The sequence below is a fragment of the Botryllus schlosseri genome, chromosome 8, assembly GCF_051294905.1.
Source record: "Botryllus schlosseri isolate E-star chromosome 8, Bs_hap1, whole genome shotgun sequence".
NCBI lineage: Eukaryota > Metazoa > Chordata > Ascidiacea > Stolidobranchia > Styelidae > Botryllus > Botryllus schlosseri.
This window is the reverse complement of record NC_137243.1, coordinates 13,384,736-13,406,002: the sequence shown is the minus strand read 5'-3', so window position 1 is coordinate 13,406,002 and position 21,267 is coordinate 13,384,736. Positions and strand designations below refer to the sequence as shown.

Genomic DNA, 21,267 nt, shown 5'->3' with positions numbered 1-21,267 from the left:
AGTTCGCCCCCATGTATAATACGCACCCTTAAAATGGCATGCAAATTCTGGGAAAAATCCTCTACCCATGCATACTACGCACCCTGCATTTCAGTGCACGAATAGTTGCAATTGAGTATGCGATCTGTTTTGCGATGCCACTATTGAACATGAACAATCATTACACAATTAACGGCATTGTCTTTAAACGATAGTAGATAGCAGTCAAAACCTGTGAGGCTGGCGGCGCGATAGTTCAGGCTGGCGACACGACATCTTGCGCACGAAGCCTATTACAGATGCGATTGGTCAAGCCAACGGTTATGTCGTGCGCACCAGGCCTGTTGGAGATGCGACTGATCACGCAAGCGATTATATCTTGCGCACGTGGCATGCTGTATATGCGACTGTTCAGGCCTGCCGTTGACGTGATAAAGCAGCAAGGATTGCCGCGCACATGCAAGTACCTTATTTCGCTCGTGCACAAACGCCAAACCAACTCAGCAGGAGACCGTGTGCTGTGCAGACGACTCCCGACTTCTCGCTAATTGGCAGCGCGTTACACTGATAATACGAATTTCTGGGCACGGTGGCTGTGAAATTGATGCGTGATTGGAAACAATCATGAAGACAGGCGTGATTTCAATTTTTTTATTGAAAGAGATTTTTTCACGGCTTGTACCCCTGTATAATAGGACAAAATCAGAAAATTTTGCGCATTATACATGTAAAATAATGGTAAGTCGTTAATCTCTGCTATATCATGTAAAATGAGAAGCAGTCATCACACAATGTATCAGTAGGCTACCTGTACTTCAAACCTTCTTATATTTTGTTACCCCATTTGTCTTAATTAGATAGTTAGTTTGTAGTATTTAGGGTGTTTGTCAGCTATTATGGTCATTGACACCGAGCCAATTTCATCATTTTTATTCTGTAGCACGGCCCACTTCTAGGCATTTTATAAGACACCTCTTACACGGATGAGATGGCGATGAGGAGCCTAGATCAGTGGTTCTTAACCTTGTCTCCAGCGCCCCCCAGGGGGCGATTTGGATTTCAAAGGGGGCGGAAACGCTCAGGGGGCGATATGGGAGGCGCTGGGCTCAGGGGGGCGCTGAAGAAAGATTGCGTTGCAGTAGATGGTATAGTAGGGGCATATGATGATATAATAGAACAACAGTTCTATCTATCCCTGAGTTATACCAAATTAACATTCGACAAAATACGTCAAATCTCGAAATTTTTCGTCACGCTTCGCGCGAAAATTACACATGCGATATTTCCATGAATGCAGTAGTTTATTATAGTTCATGTAACATGAATTGCGCGTACTTTTGGGTCACCAATTCCCCGTTAAAACACTCCCGCCACGTTAGCTCGGGCTAATTGCCAAAGATTCAGGTTCGTGTGAACGTGAACCTTTTTGAAAGGTTCTGTGTGAACGCGAACGTGAACCTCATAACGTCACATGACGTCATATTGTTAATTCCAACCCTTTATTTCAGTGAAGTGATAGCCTATGCCTAGCGACGACTCGGGCCACATAATGCCACAATGCTGAAGTACATATGACGTTTTAAACGTCGCCAAATGTATCAACTAAGGAAATCAAATGATATAATAATACCATGACATCAATATCTTCCGTCGCTTTGGCAACAATTTCGACGACGACTTGCAAGGGAATAATAGCTTAGGCCTTAACGGTCTAGCTCAGAGCGGACACTAGGACAGTGTATTCGGTGTCTTGAGTATTGCTATACGTTCATATCGAGCAGAGTGTAAAACGGGTTTCTATACTCGGTACCGATAGGCTATTACCCCATTAACAAGTTATACAGCAGTAGCCAACATCCCAACAATTCGCGCGGATTTGGTTTTTATGATACAATAAACAAATGAAATCAAGATTGACCCGTACGCCTGCTAGATTTGTTACACCAGATAACGATATCAAATTCATGGATTGGTTGAATAAGCATCATTCGCCGACTGCCTACAATCCTACATGTAGTGTATTTCGTTCTTATGATGTAGTGTATGTAGTGTAGTGTGGTGCACGTAGTGTATTTCGCTTTTACGATGTCGCGTGATTGCGGGTGTAACAAAGCAAGTACAATTTCTGAGATTGTCAAGGTACATGCTCGTTTAGTGTTGACTTTTGTTGAAATGCAATAAATTTCGACCAAAGATGTCGTAATGAAGTGAAAATTGTAATATACGAAAAAGGTTCACACTGCAGAACCTACAAAGGTTCGTTTGTGAACGTGAACCTCTAAATTTCTGAGGTTGGCACACAGAACGCGAACGTGAACCTCATGTTCACACCATCCCTACTAGGTATATTGCATCATGCAGCGCACATCACGTCGAAATCGACGAGGCACTGCTGTACCTCTTTTGTGAGTGATATGCCTTTTGTACATTGAAGATGCTTTGGAGCTTTACGGCCAAAATGATGAACTAAACTAAATTATTAGTATTTGAGAGGTACAAAATTAAATCGTCAGAATATTACTTCATCGTATCATAAAGGATGATACTGTTTAGTTTCGTGACCCACAATATACATGAACGCTATAAAATATGGGTTGATTTATTTGGAATACATTCATGTTCATGTTAAGAGCTGGGTACAGTACTAAATTCAATGTGAGCGAAGATCTCCACCACATTCTCAGTAGCTTTACTAGTCACACAAATCAATAAAACAATACCCAATATAATTAACTTCCCCGTATTGCCAATCGCAGAGGTGAATTCGGGTGGTGTAAAACGGACTCGAGCGATTAAAGCGCGAAATATTTCCAACAGTAAAGTCCCAACCCTCCAAATAGACCTGCTGGACTCCGACCATTCACCCATTGATTTTTACTACTTTCCTTAAAATAGGGGGGCGCCAGACCCAGGCAATTTATGAAAAGGGGCGCTGGAGCGAAAAAGATTAAGAACCACTGGCCTAGATAAACCTCCAACACTTAAGAAGGGATTCTGGAGTCGACCTCGGTCGGACTTCAACCCGCAACCCATTGGTGTTGCAGCTGTGGATTATACAACTACACTATCTGGCCACATTTGTATTAGTTTTTATAATGCCATGTCTAGGTTAGGAACTCGGCCTAATTAAGCGACTTACACATGAATTCTTTTTAGTGGAACTGCAAGATACTAGTTACACAGAACGAATGAGGACGAGAAAAAGAAACACTTGGAAGTTTATCTGGCGGTGGAATTAATTCACCTTTTCTTGAGACCACTCATTGTACTGCATGCCTCCTAAAGAAGAATTAGACCTCCAGCAGCAATACCCTTCCATCAACAACTATGTCATCATGAATCATAAAAAATATACAGTTTGTTCCTATGTCGTTTTGAGAGTGTGAAGAAACTTTTCCGATATTTTAGCATCGCTTTGCTTTGGGATTGGTATAGATGTACGTTAATTTACAAGCTGGCATGTAATCCTGATTTACACGGACAGAATGTAGGTAGGCGGTAAAAATACAGTCCCAGTCGTAAATGTACCAGGAGAACATGTAGATTGGATATACCGGAGGTAACTGTAACATTACAGTCATAGCATGTAAAGTTGGATTACCAGACGAGTGTAAGTTAAATTTACATTGAGTGACGGTAATGTTATATTACTGCCAATTGGCTGGCCACCCTGCTTCCAGACATTTTGCGGTAAATCGAGGTTATTTTTTTTACATTGTATATAGGCCTATACACCGAATTTCATATTTTTTAATCCTCTCAACAGTCATAACCTTCCATGCCATCAAACAATATGTTGGGGTTGCTAGCATCCCGGTTGGATTTTGTGATGTGGCGATAAGGGGGGCGCAAAATTTTTCACTGTCATAAAGGGGGGCGTGTCTAAAAAAAGGTTGAAAACCACTGCAATAGACAGTCTACAGCGGTAGGCCTATAAACTAGCCAACAAGCTGTAAAATATCAAATGAGTTCAGCGACAGTGCAAAATTTACGATAAAAATTAATTGCAGTTGCAGAGGTCAAATTCTTTGACAAATTTTGACATGTCAAAAAATATCGTCCTACTTATTACATTCGAAGACAATATCAGTTTTAGCGATTGATATGTGATATGAAATTGGTGACGTCATTTTCTCGTCATATCACAATATTATCGGATTGGAAATGTTAGTGATCTAGCTAGTGACACTTATAAAACAATGATGGCTTAGCACTGCCGATTTTAAGCCACAGCAGTTGATCGATTTGTAGACTTCTCAGTTAATTTTGCTATACTATCGTAACCGGTTAACACGATATGCGGGGTATATTTGTGTATATGTTAGTCTGTGACAGTGGGCGGGAACCTTTTTCGACTAACGAGCCATATTGGCCCGATATTTTCAATTGTAACTGCCAAAGAGCCATGTATGCCAATCAACTGTTACGTCACAATTGAACATCTGTGACATATTGGTGACATATGGGTGGGTGGAGCCAAACATAGTCACTACAACAGTACATACCCACCGTGTGAGACGTCAGTAGTGTGGAGTTAGGGGACGCAAGTGAGCCAATTGCCTCAGATGTTGTCAGGGATGAGTGAGGAAATTTATGAACCCTTCAATGGTTATTGGTATCTTCTATCGATGTTTATGAATGACTAGATTTTCAACATTTTTATTCCTAAAATGATGGACTTTTCATATTGTTCGAAAATGAAGCGCGAAAGGAGAGGTGAGGCTCAGATGAAGCACAGACAGGCCAAGCCCCGCCTGCGACAGCGCAACTCGTAAATCGCTTTGAATTTATAATCACTGATATTAATAAAATGTAATTGTCGCGCTGATTCTGAAAATCTAAGTATTGATCGACTTCTAAAATATTTATCGTAACGTTGCGTTACACACCTACATTTTTACAGCGGTGTTAGAAAGCTACTAACCAATCAAGAAAATGGATAGCTATGGCGTTGTTTTAAATTTGAATTTGCAACTGTGAATGCCGCTTCGAAGGCATTGTATTTCTAGGCATAGATCAGGAAGGCAATATGTATTTGAAAACTGCATTGTCATACAAGTGTTGCGATGTCTGCTATTCTCTTTTGTCAATCACGGTATCGTGTAATCAGTGTTGGCTCATTGTATAGGGCAGAGGTCTCGAACTCAAATGTGCTCGCGTGCCAATTTCTTTGTTTTTGATGATGTCGCGGGCCGCAGCATCGATAATAGGGATATTCAATGTATAATTTCCAAGAAGGCCTTATTTGACGGGACCTTGCTGACAGGCATTCCACAAACTTCTAGAAAATGTAATTTACTATTGTACTATTCACGATTGACACGGAAAAAATCACATTTTATAAATATTTGAATAAAATTGTTTTAGTGCCGGGCATAATTTGTTAAAATAATGAGTTATAGGCATCATGCGAGACGATGCATTATGACATCGTAAAATTGTCGGGTTATAATATTTCAGCTATTGGACCTTTGATGTGCCACGATTTTATGTACAATATTTTAAAATATAATGAAGATTGATCTGATATTTGAGCGGTGTAGCCTAATCCTGGTTATGATATATTCCTGATAAGTAGGCTATTGTTATTTTCATTGCCAAAGTCAAATTAAATCGGCATTCAACAACATCATAAATATAATAATTATTGAGCCATAGTAATAGTATTGCTTCTTAACCTTTGTAGCGATCGTACCCCTTGTGCTTCCAACAAGAATTCTCGTAGCCCCTGTTCATTTTCAACACAATTTCTGATGGTGCCTATATTAAAACCAGAAAGCCCCTTCACATGAAATTGCGCGTAGCGCGAAGACTACTTTCCAGTTGAATAAATTGGCCAATAAAATATTCCATAGCATATAGGCCTGATTCCACAATGCATCTCGTACCCCCTGATGTGGTGCTTCTTACCCCAAAGGGGTATACGGACCCTGGTGAAGAACCCATGGAACAGAAATGTCCAATCGCCGAAGAAGTCATTGGTGTTACAGCTGTGGAGCGTACTACTACCTTACTCGCCACCGATAATGACATGGATAAAGAGAACAAACAACGCCTAGCATGTAATTAACTATACGTCACGGGGGTCACAGAATGCCAATGGTTGCCATGCTGACCTGATTAGATAGAAATATACCCTACGCAACGCAAGCTACGACATTTTGATATATCACTATTCCCCATGACAATTTCATAGATTGCTGCGTCTGTAGGATCACCAAGTCACTGTTGAGAGTCGCAAGTCCTTATATGATTTTAACGTTTGGCCCGACTAAACTCGGAGTCATTCTTATTTAATCACCCAGTCAATCCGAAATCGAGTAATTTTACGAAAAGTCGCACCAAACTAAAGCACAATATTCAGTCACGAATCATCAACGGGTCATGTTTTATCATCATGAACTAGAAATGGGACGTAATAGCTGATCTTCTACCGCATGGTAGCTTTTAAAAGTGGTGTGATAGTGATGTTTGTTGGGATTTCAGTGATTTTTATAGTCGTTTTTGCGTGAACTTTCTTATATCTAAAAAAGATATATGGCACTCAAATATATATTCTACCGCATGGTAACTTTTAAAAATGATGAAATAGTGAAGTTTGTTGAGATTTCAGTGATTTTTATAGTAGTTTCAGGGTGAACTTCAAGTTCTTATATCTAAAAAAGATACATGGCACTTGAATATAATATTGTTGAATACTTGAAATTCCAAAATGCCTTCGCGGGCCGCGTGTTTGAAACCTCTGGTATAGGGCAACTGGCGCATTGCCCCACCTAAAATTATGTTCAATAACAATGATTTACCATTTATAGACGCTCGGCAATCAATATGTACCGAAATCCCGGTAAAAATTGCATTCTTTTTGTGCTTTCGCTCATAAATAGCCTACCAATATATAGCGAAGTCTCTACGAAAATCTAATTATCTTCTGTGTTTTTGCTTTGTAAATGCCTAGTCGGGGCTTGCCCCTATAGCGCTCATAACAAGCTTTCACTGACTGTTCTCTCAAAGCCGCTCACAATAAAGAAACAGTGAACTATAGTTTCTCTTATTCATCAAATTACCGAGCAACCGGGGCAATTGGCGATTCGTCTGTCAGTGTGATGTAACAGTGGCATTTATACCTGAACTCTGTTACAGTCCTATGCGTTGAGTCGACCTTTGCTGGTATAAGTCGATTTTGACTGTGTTTCGCAGGATGAAAATTCTTGAAACTTGGTGTGCTATGTCGTGATGGTGGTATTTAACACTGCTGCAAGTTTCAATGTTGCTACTTTAAGTTTGTGGTGGTAATTTCGTTTCCAAAGTTGACTGTGTGCTGATCCTTATGTATCGCTAACAGATTTTATTCAAAAGCGGGTATTGGTCTCCATTGATTTTGACGATGTTCCATACCGAGATCGGTCATGACATTTGGCATAGTAAGTCTTAATGTTGGTGTCGAACGCTGCATCAAGTTCCAAGTTTTATCACTGAGCTATGTGAGTAGTAGTATTGTTTCCTGAGTCGAGTGAGAGCTGACTCGCTATTTATCGCTAATAAATTTTACGCAAAACCGGTATTGGTCTCTATTGATATTAACGATGCTCCATACCTAGATCATTCTTTAGCTTTCGGGCGGTATGTCTTGATTTTAGTATCGAACGTTGTGCCAAGTCCTGAGGTTGACACTCAATGATTAGCACAGTAATTTCGTTATCGAGGCCGAGTATGGTAGAGATGTACGCTGATCTGACACATAGGCCTAACTACCGCATTGCGGATTTCACGGTCTGTGCTAATTTTAGCTGTATTTCATACTGAGATAGGTGATGAGATGATTATCTCATGAAACAGTTTCTCGGTTTGCATTCAAATAATTTTATATTCTCCAATGTCAATTTCACCGTGAAATTGTGGCCTTCAAGCCATTTGCTTCCAACCCCCGGTCAAGCGCGATAGCTAGTTCGTGTTCGATGACGGGTAACAGCTCATCACTTGATCAGTCTATTCTTCTTTCGATATAATTCAATGGCTCACGTATAAGCCAGAATAAGAACGTCTTGCCATACACTGCTGGTGCCAGGGGCAGTGTCTCTAGTAGTCTAGTTCGACCTGAATTGGGTATCGTGATCCGAAGCATGTGGTTTGCTGCAAACGGTGTCTCGATATTTCCCGATGGCGACATTGCTCGGCTTGAGTTGACTTGTTTATATTCCAATACATCGTTTTCCGAAGTAGTAACCAAGTTGAAACATCACTTTTATCAACTTTGCTGCATTAATTAGGCTCGACGCGGTAGATGTGCTCACGATTCTCAACGCTTTCAATCTGGGTATAACAGATTTCAATGAACTCGTCATTGAACATTTTGCAACTATGAAATCACGCCGCGCGCAATAGGCCTACTGATACAAACGTTAAAATATGCAGGTATGAACTGTAGGCCAACTGCATATTTTCTTTCGAATAATTTGAAATACGTAAGCCTTGTTAACCATGGCTAACGTCTATACCCCATACAAACATTGTGTGACCACCACGAAGTCACATTTTCACGTTAGAATTCACTATTGTGGTGTCATTTAGACAATTAAAATCCCTTGCCCCAACACCCGATATTGTCACGAACCGCCACTGCGTGCAATCCAAGATTTCTAGGCGCTGGTGGGTAAATCGAATTCACGAGTGCTGTTAGTCGCCATTGCGACAGCAACTTGAAATTAGGGACTTTGAAAAGAGGGTGGTCCAAGCCCACAACCCTGGATACCCCACTGTCTTGATCTCTCAAAGGCATGTTTATGCAGCCACAAGAATAATTAATTATTCTAACCGTTATGAATAGTTACTAACAAGTTAATGCAATATTGATGAATTGTACAAAATTTTAATTTCTCAAAGAGCCATATCTTATACTCAAAAGAGCCATATATTGCTCGCGAGCCATAGGTTCACGATCTCTGGTCCATAATCTCCTGGGTTCCTGGACATGCCGATTTTGAGGATCATATTGCCGGCACCAGCATTTACGGCTACGCAGATAGTTACATATCCAAATTATTATGTATACGGTATTTTTTTTACATATGCATTTTGTTTGTTGTTAATATGGGGATTTGACACAGAACCGTTGCTACCTCAGTATCTGTGAAGATTGAGTAAGAGAAATTCCAAATCTGCTTTATGAACATGAGCTGCTTATATTTGAAAGACAGTTATTAATCTAATAAGATTACAAATTATTATGATAGATTCTGATGTAACAATATTCTGCTATATTTCAGAATCACGTTTCTTCATCTGTTGCAATAACTATAATCAAAAGAATTCCCGCATGTGGGTGACACATGATATATTTGTGGTAAAGAATTTGCTCGGAGTTATTTCAAGATTCATATGGACATGTATACGGGAGTTAAAGACTATAAATGTGATGTTTGTGGAAAAGAATTCACACAAAAGGGTAATCTCAATACACACGAGGCTATCCATACTGGTGGTAAAGCCCATAAATGTGACATTTGTGGGAAGGAATTCACAGTAAAGTTTAATCTCAACAGACACAGGGATATGCATGCTGGTTTTAAAGCCCATAAATGTGATATTTGTGGGAAAGAATTTGCTCGAAAGAGTCAATTCAAGATTCATATGGCCACGCATGCGGGTGTTAAAGACTATAAATGTGATGTTTGTGGGAAAGAATTCACACAAAAGGGTGCTTGCAACAGACACAAGGCTATCCATACTGGTGATAAAGCCCATACATGTGACATCTGTGGGAAGAAATTTGCTGGAAAGAGTCAATTCAAGATTCATATGGCCACGCATGCAGGTGTCAAAGACTACAAATGTGAGGTTTGTGGGAAAGAATTCACACAAAAGGGTACTCTCAACACACACGAGGCTATCCATACTGATGGTAAAGCCCATAAATGTGATGTTTGTGGAAAAAAATTTGCTGCTAAGAGTAATTTCAAGATTCATATGGCCACGCATACGGGTGTCAAAGACTATAAATGTGGTGTCTGTGGGAAAAAATTTGCTGCAAAGAGTCAATTGAAGGTTCATATGGCCATGCATACGGGTGTCAAAGACTATAAATGTGATGTTTGTGGGAAAGAATTCACACAAAAGGGTAATCTCAATACACACAAGGCTATCCATACTGGTGATAAAGCCCATACATGTGACATCTGTGGGAAGGAATTCACAGTAAAGTTTAATCTCAACAGACACAGGGATATGCATGCTGGTTTTAAAGCCCATAAATGTGATATTTGTGGGAAAGAATTTGCTCGAAAGAGTCAATTCAAGATTCATATGGCCACGCATGCGGGTGTTAAAGACTATAAATGTGATGTTTGTGGGAAAGAATTTGCTGGAAAGAGTCAATTCAAGATTCATATGGCCACGCATGCGGGTGTTAAAGACTATAAATGTGATGTTTGTGGAAAAGAATTCACACAAAAGGGTAATCTCAACGCACACAAGGCTACCCATACTGGTGTTAAAGCCCATTCATGTGACATTTGTGGGAAGGAATTCACAGAAAAGGGTACTCTCAACAGACACATGGATGTGCATGCTGGTGTTAAAGCCCATAAATGTGATGTTTGTGGAAAAGAATTCACACAAAAGGGTAATCTCAACGCACACAAGGCTACCCATACTGGTGTTAAAGACCATACATGTGATATTTGTGGGAAGGAATTCACAGAAAAGGGTACTCTCAACAAACACATGGATGTGCATGCTGGTGTTAAAGCCCATAAATGTGATGTTTGTGGAAAAGAATTCACACAAAAGGGTAATCTCAACGCACACAAGGCTACCCATACTGGTGTTAAAGCCCATTCATGTGACATTTGTGGGAAGGAATTCACAGACAAGGGTACTCTCAACAGACACATGGCCACGCATACTGGCGTTAAAGCCCATACATGTGACATTTGTGGGAAGCAATTCACACAAAAGGGTGATCTCAACACTCACAAAGCTATCCATACTGCTGTTAAAGCCCATACATGTGACATTTGTGGGAAGAAATTCACACAAAAAGGTACTCTCAACAGACACATGGATATGCATGTTGGTGTTAAAGCCCATAAATGTGATATTTGTGGAAAAGAATTCATACAAAAGGACACTCTCAACACACACAAGGCTATCCATACCGGTGATAAAGCCCATACATGTGACATTTGTGGGAAGGAATCCACAATAAAGGTTAATCTCAACAGACACATGGATATGCATGCTGGTGTTAAAGACAATACATGTGATATTTGCGGGAAAGAATTTGCTGGAAAGAGTCAATTCAAGATTAATATGGTAATGCATGCGGCTGTCAAAGACCATAAATGTGATGTTTGTGGGAAACAATTCACAAAAAAGAGTAGTCTCAGCACACACATAGTTACGCATGCTGGTGTTAAAGCCCATAAATGTAATATGTGTGGGAGAGAATTCTCGAGTAAAGAGTAGAGACACAAGACAACGTATGCTGGTGTCAAGGGTCTATGTATGTGATATATGTGGGAATGTATTTACTTCCAAATCAGACTTAAAAATACATCTTGATTATCATGCTGCGATATTTGAGGGAAGGAATTTTCTTAAAAGATAAATTTCATGAGTCATGTGGTGTAATAATTGTTGTAAAGAAGAAAATGGCACTCAAAACGATATCTTGATATTCATGCTGAAGCTGGACTGCTGGTGTAAATAATCGCAAATGGAAAGCTTGGAAAACTTCATGGAATTCTTGATTGCCGGATTTGTATATATATGCGGGTGGCAAGAAGAAATGATTGGGAAATGATTGACTCAAACAACTTCATGGAACAGGCGTCTTGAATAGCGGTATTAAAAACCCATAGGTGTGGCCCGCGCAGGAAAAAGTCCTGAAAAGAGTAATCTCAACCATATCCAGCCTATGATATTTTCCGCAATGTGCCACAGTAAGACTGGTCACTCCATTATTTTATTCATCAGTGGTTCTTTTTATCAATCTTGAAGTATTGTTATGTTTTTCCGTTGTCTTTGCAATTCACCTAGATTGCAGCATAATTATATATCTCGCCTCATTATGACGCTGCTCTCAACCGCTTTATGATGTCGTGTTATTTACCATCGATCTCTGTAATTCATTGATCTTAATTCATGTTCGTCCAATAATGTTTCGTTTGCACAGTTTCTTTTTCGGGTATTGGACCATCATGCTCAATTTTATTTCAATACAAACTTCGATGGTGGCAAAAGATCCCATCGCGTTGTATTCTTGTGATGCCTTGACTTAGACATCAAAAACAGCAGACAGACTTAGACATCAAAAACAGCAGACAGAACTTGAGCAGCAGACAGAACTTGAGAACTTGAATATCCGTTTCGTGTGGTTTATTCAGTTAGGTAGTCCGTACTCCCAGGAACCAGTGGCGCAGCAGCCACTTGACAGTAGTGCTTCTGCGGCAGACTGCAAGGAGGAACTATATCGATGTACTAATATAATCGAGAATGGACCTGAAATTACAAGAGACATGTTGGATCAGTGGTTCTTAACCCCTTTAAGCTCACGTCCTGGCAAAATTTCATAGGCGCTTCGGTAGAAGCGAACACACAAATTACCAGCCTTTCCTTGACTTGTAAGGGTAGAACTGGGTCCACAGAATGCATTAAGGCCCTACGAATTTTCACGCAGTGTCATTCAACTTATAGAGATCTTTCTGTTAAGGTATCCCTATACATTGGATCTGTCAGATTATTGTGATATCTTTTGGCTTAGTCCGTTTGTTGTGTAGGACTCCAGAGACGCGTTGCGCTGTTGATGGCGAGTGTCGTTACTTTCTTTAGTCGCTTTGGTTGAGAGCACACATTTCCGGCCTTTCCATGACATGTATGGGTAGTCTAGGGTGGAGTGAAAATGACATTTTTTCAAATCGAAAGAAGAGGGTTCCTGGATCCCGACAAATGACCTAAAACTTCAAGAAAAATGGGTTTTGGGGGATTGCCCCCATTTTCCAGCCGGCAACCCCCCAATTTCTGCGCGAGATGGGGTAAAATTGCCCATCTCGACAACCACTGGTCGTAGAGTCATGATATATAGCCCAAAAGCTGCCAAAACATCATGTTTCTATCTGTCCTAAGAAGAAAGTTTTCTCTATTGTGAACACAAAACGAGTTACGGTCAAAAAACTTTAAAATTTTAAAACGGGTAAATGACGGGAGTAACTATGTTGCATATAAGTGTGATTTACACAAGACCAGCTAAATAAATCAATATCATTTTGTAAAAGCTCACCGGTAAGGGTTGCTACTCCATCTATTTTTAGAACCGGCCCGCGGGTGATTCATCTGGTCCTTGCGGGCTACCTGGGGTCCGTGGGCACCGCATTGGTCTGGAATATGGCTGATCTAGAACAGTGGTTCTTAACCTTGCCTTCAGCCGCTAGCGATTTTAAAGGGGGTGGAAACGCCCATGGGACGCTGGGCTCGGGGGGCGCTGAAGAAAAATGGCTTCGCAGTAGCTGATGTGGTAGTAGGACATATCCTTAATGAGTATTCACAGCAAATTAACATTCCATAAAACATGTCAAATCCCGAAATTTTTGGTCGTGCTAAGCGACGATGTTTGCTACGTATGTTTTCATAAATCAGGGATATATATATCCCTGTCATAAATGTAGTGGGTTATTATAATTCATGTAAAACGAATTGCGCGTACTTTCAGATCACCAATTTCCCGTTAAAACACTGCCGTCACGCTTGCTAGGGTTATTTTCAACAAAATGTTTCGAATTAGGCATTATATCCCGCAGCGCACAGCGTGTGAAAATCGAAAAAGGAGCCATTCGATAGTTGCCGGAGCTGGAGCAGTGGTAATAATGCGGCTCTGGAGCTGCAGCCGGAGCTAATGTATGATAGAAGAAAGCTCCGGAGCTGGAGCAATGCAAATTTACGGCTGCTCCAAAGCCCTGGTCCTAAGGAATCGTAGAAGCATAAAATGATACCATTTGTAAATCCCAGCAATCCATATTTTGAGGCATTGTTAAAATTGGCGACGACGTTACAGACTCATCGTTCAAAATTGCTTAGAATATCGCTAAAGCCAAGAAATGTGCTAGACGAACTTTGATTTTGATAAAATTTTGGCATACCGTGCGAGTATTCGCGGTAGCCGGAACTTAGCAGCAAGGACAAAATCACCTCATAAATTTCGAACTTCCAGTCGTTAGACGATTACACGATTTTTGGGACACGTTGGCGTCTTTAGCCTAGCATTTGGCGATCCACAGACATTGCACAGCTAATAACCTGTGTGCATGAGAGGTGGAGAGGTCACAGTGCTAATTAATGGCCTCTGTAACGAAAGCAGTTGGAACAGTTAGTTTCATTCTCTGGTGGAAGGATTTGAAGGTGCATATATCGACTTTTTGGCAATGCATGCAATGTACGATCCATGAAGGGATTTACTTGCGCCACTATTGGAAGATGACATATTCTCACATAAAAAATATAAAACAGCAACAGCAAACTACTAACGCTGTCCATTAATGCTTCAAAAGGCATAAAAATGTATTGATTCAGAATTGGTAATTAAACCACGTTACTCTATCTTTGCATTTGTGTACTTTTGTGGCACCAAAAAACCGCAACCCCCCACTTCCTCTAATGTACGGATGAATCATTTTCGGCAAGAATTGAGGTTGAGCGAAGCGAGCAGGATAGCTGCGGTCCAGTTTAGCGCGGAATCAGTAAAAGCGAGCTAGAACACTTCAAAGCAGTGGTTCCCAACCTTTTTGTCTTCATTCCCCACTTCATATTTATTCCGAATCTTTATTCCCCACTACCCAAAACTATCGTTATATATTTCCTTTTAACTTTTGTCATTACGGAGCAGCTGTATTTGTTTGTTTGAGTACACAAGACGCACAACCACACGAGTACGCAAGACAATCGCCTATATTGTGAACCGATACCGGTGACCCTCAAAATTTAGCAAAAGCGTCATTTCACGTCATACTGATCGTGCTTGATGCGTCTGTAACACCATCATTGGTTATCCAGAGTTCATTTTTTTTTAATAACACGTTATATAATTTTCGATACATACATTCCAGAGCAGTTAACTGGTAACGGTAATAGCGCATATGTCTCCGTAACTGTGTAGACCAGGGGTTCTCAACTTCCCTTGTATAACGGGCCGCATTTTAACAGCAAAAGACTCTGTGGGCCGCAGAACAATGTTACCTTGTATTCTTGGGCTAAATTAAATTTAGGCTATTGTAGCCTATTTACCAGTCGTATACTGGCATTTATAGTACATTTCTATGCATTATAAAGCAATAATGGACAGCGTTCGTAAGTTTGCAGCTGCTGCTTCTTAGAATATGTATCTTCTAGCGGCGCATGTATATCCCTTCATGGAGCGTGCATTACATTCGTTGTCACTTCATCCGCGTCAGCGGTGTCTTACAAAAGCCTAGAGGTGGGACGTGCTATAAGTCGGCAGTTATGGAAAATACAAAGAATATCGGCCTGGTGTAAATGACCATAGTAGTCGACAAACACCATGAATACCCCAAAAACAAACAAACATTCGTTGTCAAGTCGGTATATATGCAACTTCAAATCCTTCCACCATAGAGAGCCGAACTCTCTGTTTCAATGCGTGGGCGAGCAAGTATAAAATTACTATAACTTTTGCGTTACAGAGGCCACTATCACATTGAGCTCTGAGTGATATGAGAAGAAGTCTGGTGTTTGGGGGTATTTCCGAGCAAACCAATCAACCTTTCTCCTTTCCGTTTATGACTGGGGCCCTGTACCAATAGTTACAGAAGTCAGTTTTGTCAAGTTTATATTTTTCGCTGGTTCCCTCCCCACGTTTGCCCAGCCAGCATTTCTCTGCATATGTCCACTCTGATCAAATTCAACCAGATAATTAGTTATAGGCTACAATGTCGGTGGGATCATCCAAGGCTGCATAAAAGTAGTCTACGCGGCAACGTGTTTCAGAACAGGCGATAAAAGATTGACTGATATTGATGTTACTCGTCTGGTCAGGATTGAATCAGACGATTGTATCTTCGAAATTTGTCAGGTGATGTTGTCCTTGCTGCAAAGTTCCGGAAACAGCAAATATTCGCAAAGTATGTTACGGTTTTATTGAAATCACACCTTCTATGTCAGATTTCTTGGGTTTAGCGATTTTCGAAGCAATTTTAAACGATGCTTCTGTAACGTCGTCGGCAATCTCAACAACCGTTCGCAGTGAGTCAAACACTCTTTAAAAGTGTAGGCCTACTACGTTGCGGGATTCTCTTGAACCAGAGTCCAGCCGAATAACGATTCAAAACAATAACAATCTGAAGTCGAGCATATATCAAGAAACGAGAACACATTGAATCAGTGGTTCTCAAACTTTTTTAAGCCACGCCCCCTCCTTTTGATAGGGAAAAATTTCGTGCCCCTTATCGTCATATAACAAAATGCAACCAGAATGCTAGCAATACAAACGGCTAGTTTGATGGCATGGAAGGTTATCGCCGTTGATTAGAGAATTCTCAAATATGAAATTCGGACTATACACAGAGAAATAACCATGAATTGGGCATAAATTGCGCGCAGCGCGAAATTTTTTTCAGTTGACCGCAGCGTCGCGCCCCCTTCAGATGCTTCACGCACCAAAGGGGGCGCGTACCCCCCGTTTGAGAACCACTGTCTTCAAAAATGAGTAATCAAACGAAACAGAGACGGTGTGATAAAAGAGCTAAGTATCTAAATTAATTTGTAACAATACCGTGTCATTAGTAATTGTGTTTATAATGAAAGATGTCGCGGGCCGCAAAATATACGTCTGCGGGCCGCATGCGGGGTGAGAACCCCTGGTGTAGACTATCCTCCATATAATGTTTAACAAATGCGTCTATTCCCCACCAGTGGGGAATTCCCCACCGGTTTGGAACCACTGCTCTACAGGCAGTGTTGGGATGACTCGAGTCACCTTTTTCCTATGACTTGACTTGACTCGAGTCACTTTAACGGAGTTTGGTATTGTGACGCAACCATCATGCCGTCTGGGAGCAGGTGAGGAGTAGCGCAAACTGCGCAACCGATTGAGCATTCACACTCTCACTCTCGTGTGCACTTGCTCATGAGCTGCTCAGACGGCTTGGTTGCGTCACAACCAAACTCCGTTACAATGCAACATTCGAGGCTGATTTTGGGGGGCTCCATGGAGGACAACGAGCAGAATAAAATTTACATTTTCGCAATCAGCACCGCGGTAGCTTTCGATTGATTCCCCTTTTATCAAATTTCGCTCTCGGCAAGCCGGTCAAAAATTACCGTCAAATTGCCTTTAGCCAAATGGAAAGTGTAACGTAGACCAATTTCACTGAGCCGTCAGATTTGCTTGTGTCCACACCATATATGACACTGTGGTACTGCCGCACCTACCCCTAAATTTTACAAGTCTTGCGAAAACAATAAGGAATGAAACAACACGAAAACAATACGCGATAAAATGCATCAATTTATAATCATAGGTTGAACCTCTCTAGCAAAATGACGAAACGCATCGTGGAATCATTAAAGAGTCCCAGTCAAAGGCGGAAAGAGCTGCAGTTTGCCCACCCCTGTCCTATCTGAATGTGGATCGGCGAGTCGGCAGCGATCTTCATGCGAGTTGCATTACGATTCCAAACTTCGGGATGTAAACTAAAACAGGTATTAGACACCTGCTGACAGCTAGTGAGGAATGGTGATGTTGGGCACAAGCGAATAGCTTATTTTGAACAACAACAACATTATTTTTAAACAGAAATCAATTTCAGCATTACAAAATACTTTATTAAACGTTCTTACGAAATCTCAAATCAGGTCGCGGGCCGCAAAATATGACCATGAGGGCCGCGTGTTGGTGACCCCTGGTTTACAGTAACTTCTCACTAAACTGGACACAGTTTCGAATGATGTATATTTGTGAGTGCTATTTCCCAAACTCACAAATTCATGCCTTCATACCTACCTGATCAACAAAACACTTTAAGCGGATAAGTGTAAACACTAGGGCCCTTTTTATATGACCGTAAAAATCAATAATATGACTTTATTTTTTGAAAAATATGACTTTATGTGAAAATCGTTTATTTTTACATGCGAGCAACCTCACTTATGGAACTAAAGAGTAAAACAACGCAACATAACAGTAATACACATCCATTTTATATTTTAAACCACTGTTGTAGTACAGTTTCATGTAGTGTGGAATGTTAGAGTCTTTGAAGTTATGATTGGGACGTAAAATGACTTTAGTAAGGAAAATGAGCGCTCCACAGACGCTGATGTGGGTTAATGAGACTTCTGCAGTTTTGCATAAAGCGCTGGTGCAATGTCTTGTCTTTGTAGCTCCATAATTTGTTTCACATCATTTTTGTTCAATTGCTTCTTAATGTAATTTTTGAACTCAAGCGGATCTTTTCCGAAATCAAGGGCATTTAGATCACCATGGGCCTCTTTGATGGTGTACGTACAACTTTTCATTTTGAGTATTCAGCTTGAAACATTGTTATAGTGGAGGCATGTTTCTGTTAACTGACTATTCAACTGAATTTCTGACGCTCTTTACAATAATTCCTTCACCTTCCTATGCATTGAATATTTCTTTCACTTGTGGAAGTCTCTCGGCATAATATTGAGCAGCATTCAACCAGCTACCCAACGAGTAACTGCCTTACTTTCTTAGTACTTAATTGCTTTGCCGCTTAAATTGGTACTTTTTATTCAATCTATACAATGATATGATTTTATAACTCAAAAATATGACTATATGACTTAAAAAGCTGATTTATAACCTAACCAGGAAAATATGACTTTATACGACTTGATAGCTTTCTTAATATACCTCATAGGGATGCGGTTTTTGCATTAAAATTGTTTTCACGACTTACTGATGCATAGAAAGAAATATGTATTTAATGACATTAAATATAACTGGAAATGGTGATTTATAGTAATTTTTGAAGATAACTGTTGCATTGCAGCAATTGCTCTGGTGGAGTATTCAAAAGTACTAACCTGGTTTGTCCAAGTACGTGTTCGGCAGTTGGAGCATCACACTACAAATCATTCGATGGACTTCGATATGATTTTGAAGGCGACTGTGAATATATCCTTTCGACTGTAAATTCTACATCTCTTGTAAAGCTATTCTGCTTTTCACAGTAATATTCTGTTTTAAGGACTATTGCGCAAATACTCCACACCAAGGACTCTTCAGCGTTGTCACAAGTAACAGACGGTGCGGCTCCACTGGTATGACTTGCTCCAAGTCTATCATAATATCTGTAAAGGTAAGGTCTGCTTCAGACAAGCAAAGAACTTTATATATTCAGGATGATCTATCGTAACAGAAGACAATACAACAAGCGTTGACATATCCATTGTGCCTACTGACAAAGGCCACTTCATTTTATTGCTTATCCAATTTCCATTTTATGCTATCTTCTGCTATTTTAAATTCAGTGTGCAATTGCGCAATATGCATGAGTTACATCGACTTTGACATATTCTTCTTAGATCTGTAGCCTAAGGTTGGTGTTTGATTGAAAGACTTTACCAAGTTCTTGAGACTCCTAGCTTTTAATTGTATCGCAATATTGTGGTGTATTTCAATGATAAAAATATATCAGTGTTCCAAGTGAAGGTGCACTTGCAATTGCAGACAGGGTCAATACAAATACAATCGTTCGACGATGAATACATTTACTTAATTTTCAAAGTGTATTCAGGGATCAGGACCACAGCACTCTACATTTCGCATTAATATATTTATTTCATTAATGCAATGCTATGCATGTAGAATCAGCGAATAATACTTCAACAAGACAAAGAGGCTATTATTGAAAAAATTGGTGGAGCAAAGGCTTCCCAGATCCACCGAGAAAGCTCTGGTGCTATCACCGGGTACACAGACCATAGCGCAGCAGACACCTTCATCATAAAGCAGAAAGGACTTTCACTGTAATCGAAACATGCATTGGATTGACAGTTTTATGGGATAATGGCACAAGGGTATACATTCGACTCACAGAAGAATTTCAGGTCTGCATCGCAATATTCAACACTTCTGTCAAAATGTGTCTTTCGACCAACTTGATCTCTTAACAAAACAGGGAAAAACGTGTGGACTCTGTGGCAACTTTGACGGAGTTGATGGAAATGATTTTACGGAATCAACGGGCCTGAAAACTGAAGATGTAGTTCAATTTGGGAACAGTGGGAAGGTATTGGAATAGTTAGAAGACTTTTTATATTTTTGTCCTTGTGGCATATTTTACACCGTCTCATGATATAAAAACACATGATCTGTGCATACTGCATATGCATTATGCATACCATGAGTGCATCATATACATATATGCCGCTGGACAAGCACAGTGTAGAAATAGCCTTGTAAGTCTTGTAACAACCCTCCATGCTATTTCAGAATGCTAAACGCTAAATGGGGAAGCCACGGATACCAGATTTACTGATCATGTCTTTGGTCGGGGATTGTACCGACAACCCACCTATTGAGAAGCAGGACGTGTAACCATTATGCTATTCTGTCAGTTTAGAAGCTAAAGACTTTATGATTCTCATATAGAGATATGTGTGAGATGTTAGTAGAGTTTAGTACAAACATATTTCATGAGGATTATTAATTTCCTTCGTAATCTGGAGAGCCAATTAACAGAAAACCAACAGATTACTAGATTTTAACATCTATCCCAAACCAACATCTCTACTGCTGATTAACCTGTTATGTCGAAGCTACACGGGACCAGTTTGTGGATTTTTTTTGCAATTTTTGAAGTATCACATCCAGCCTTTAACCTTTACAGGCAAAACCTTCTTGCGTACTTCGAAAAAGTAGAAGTACTTCCTTACTGACCACGAGGGTTGTAACCAAGTCACAAGGCTCTGAGTCACAAGTCAATCTCACTTTTTTTAGTTTTGACTCGAGTCAAGTCGAGTCATTTTCAATTCAATACCGAGTCAAGTCCGAGTCCAAGTCATCGAGCAGAGGTTCTAGTCCGAGTCATGGTATTATGACTCGAGTCCAAGTCCAAGTCACTGGGTTGACTGCTCGATTTCCAGATAAAGTCTTGTTAAACCCACTGTTATAACTCTGTTTGGTGATATCGAATGGTTCGCATGCATAATAGCCTACTAATTTTCCTTAGTTTTAATAGTTTCTGCTCGCATTTTCAAGTACCAGTACCAATAGACGAACTCTCAATAGGGTGGTTATAGTTTACTACTCTT

At 40.3% G+C, this 21,267-nt stretch overlaps 1 protein-coding gene across 1 annotated transcript; it reads left to right on the top strand.

Annotated features, from left to right (window-relative positions):
* The first annotated feature begins 1,048 nt into the window (after window positions 1–1,048).
* Window positions 1,049–16,991, top strand: LOC145444871 (uncharacterized). The gene has a single exon (XM_080322915.1). It carries the CDS (start codon window positions 9,355–9,357, stop codon window positions 11,440–11,442), a length of 2,088 nt encoding a protein of 695 aa, XP_080179041.1. The 5' UTR covers window positions 1,049–9,354; the 3' UTR covers window positions 11,443–16,991.
* Window positions 16,992–21,267: the final 4,276 nt, after the last annotated feature.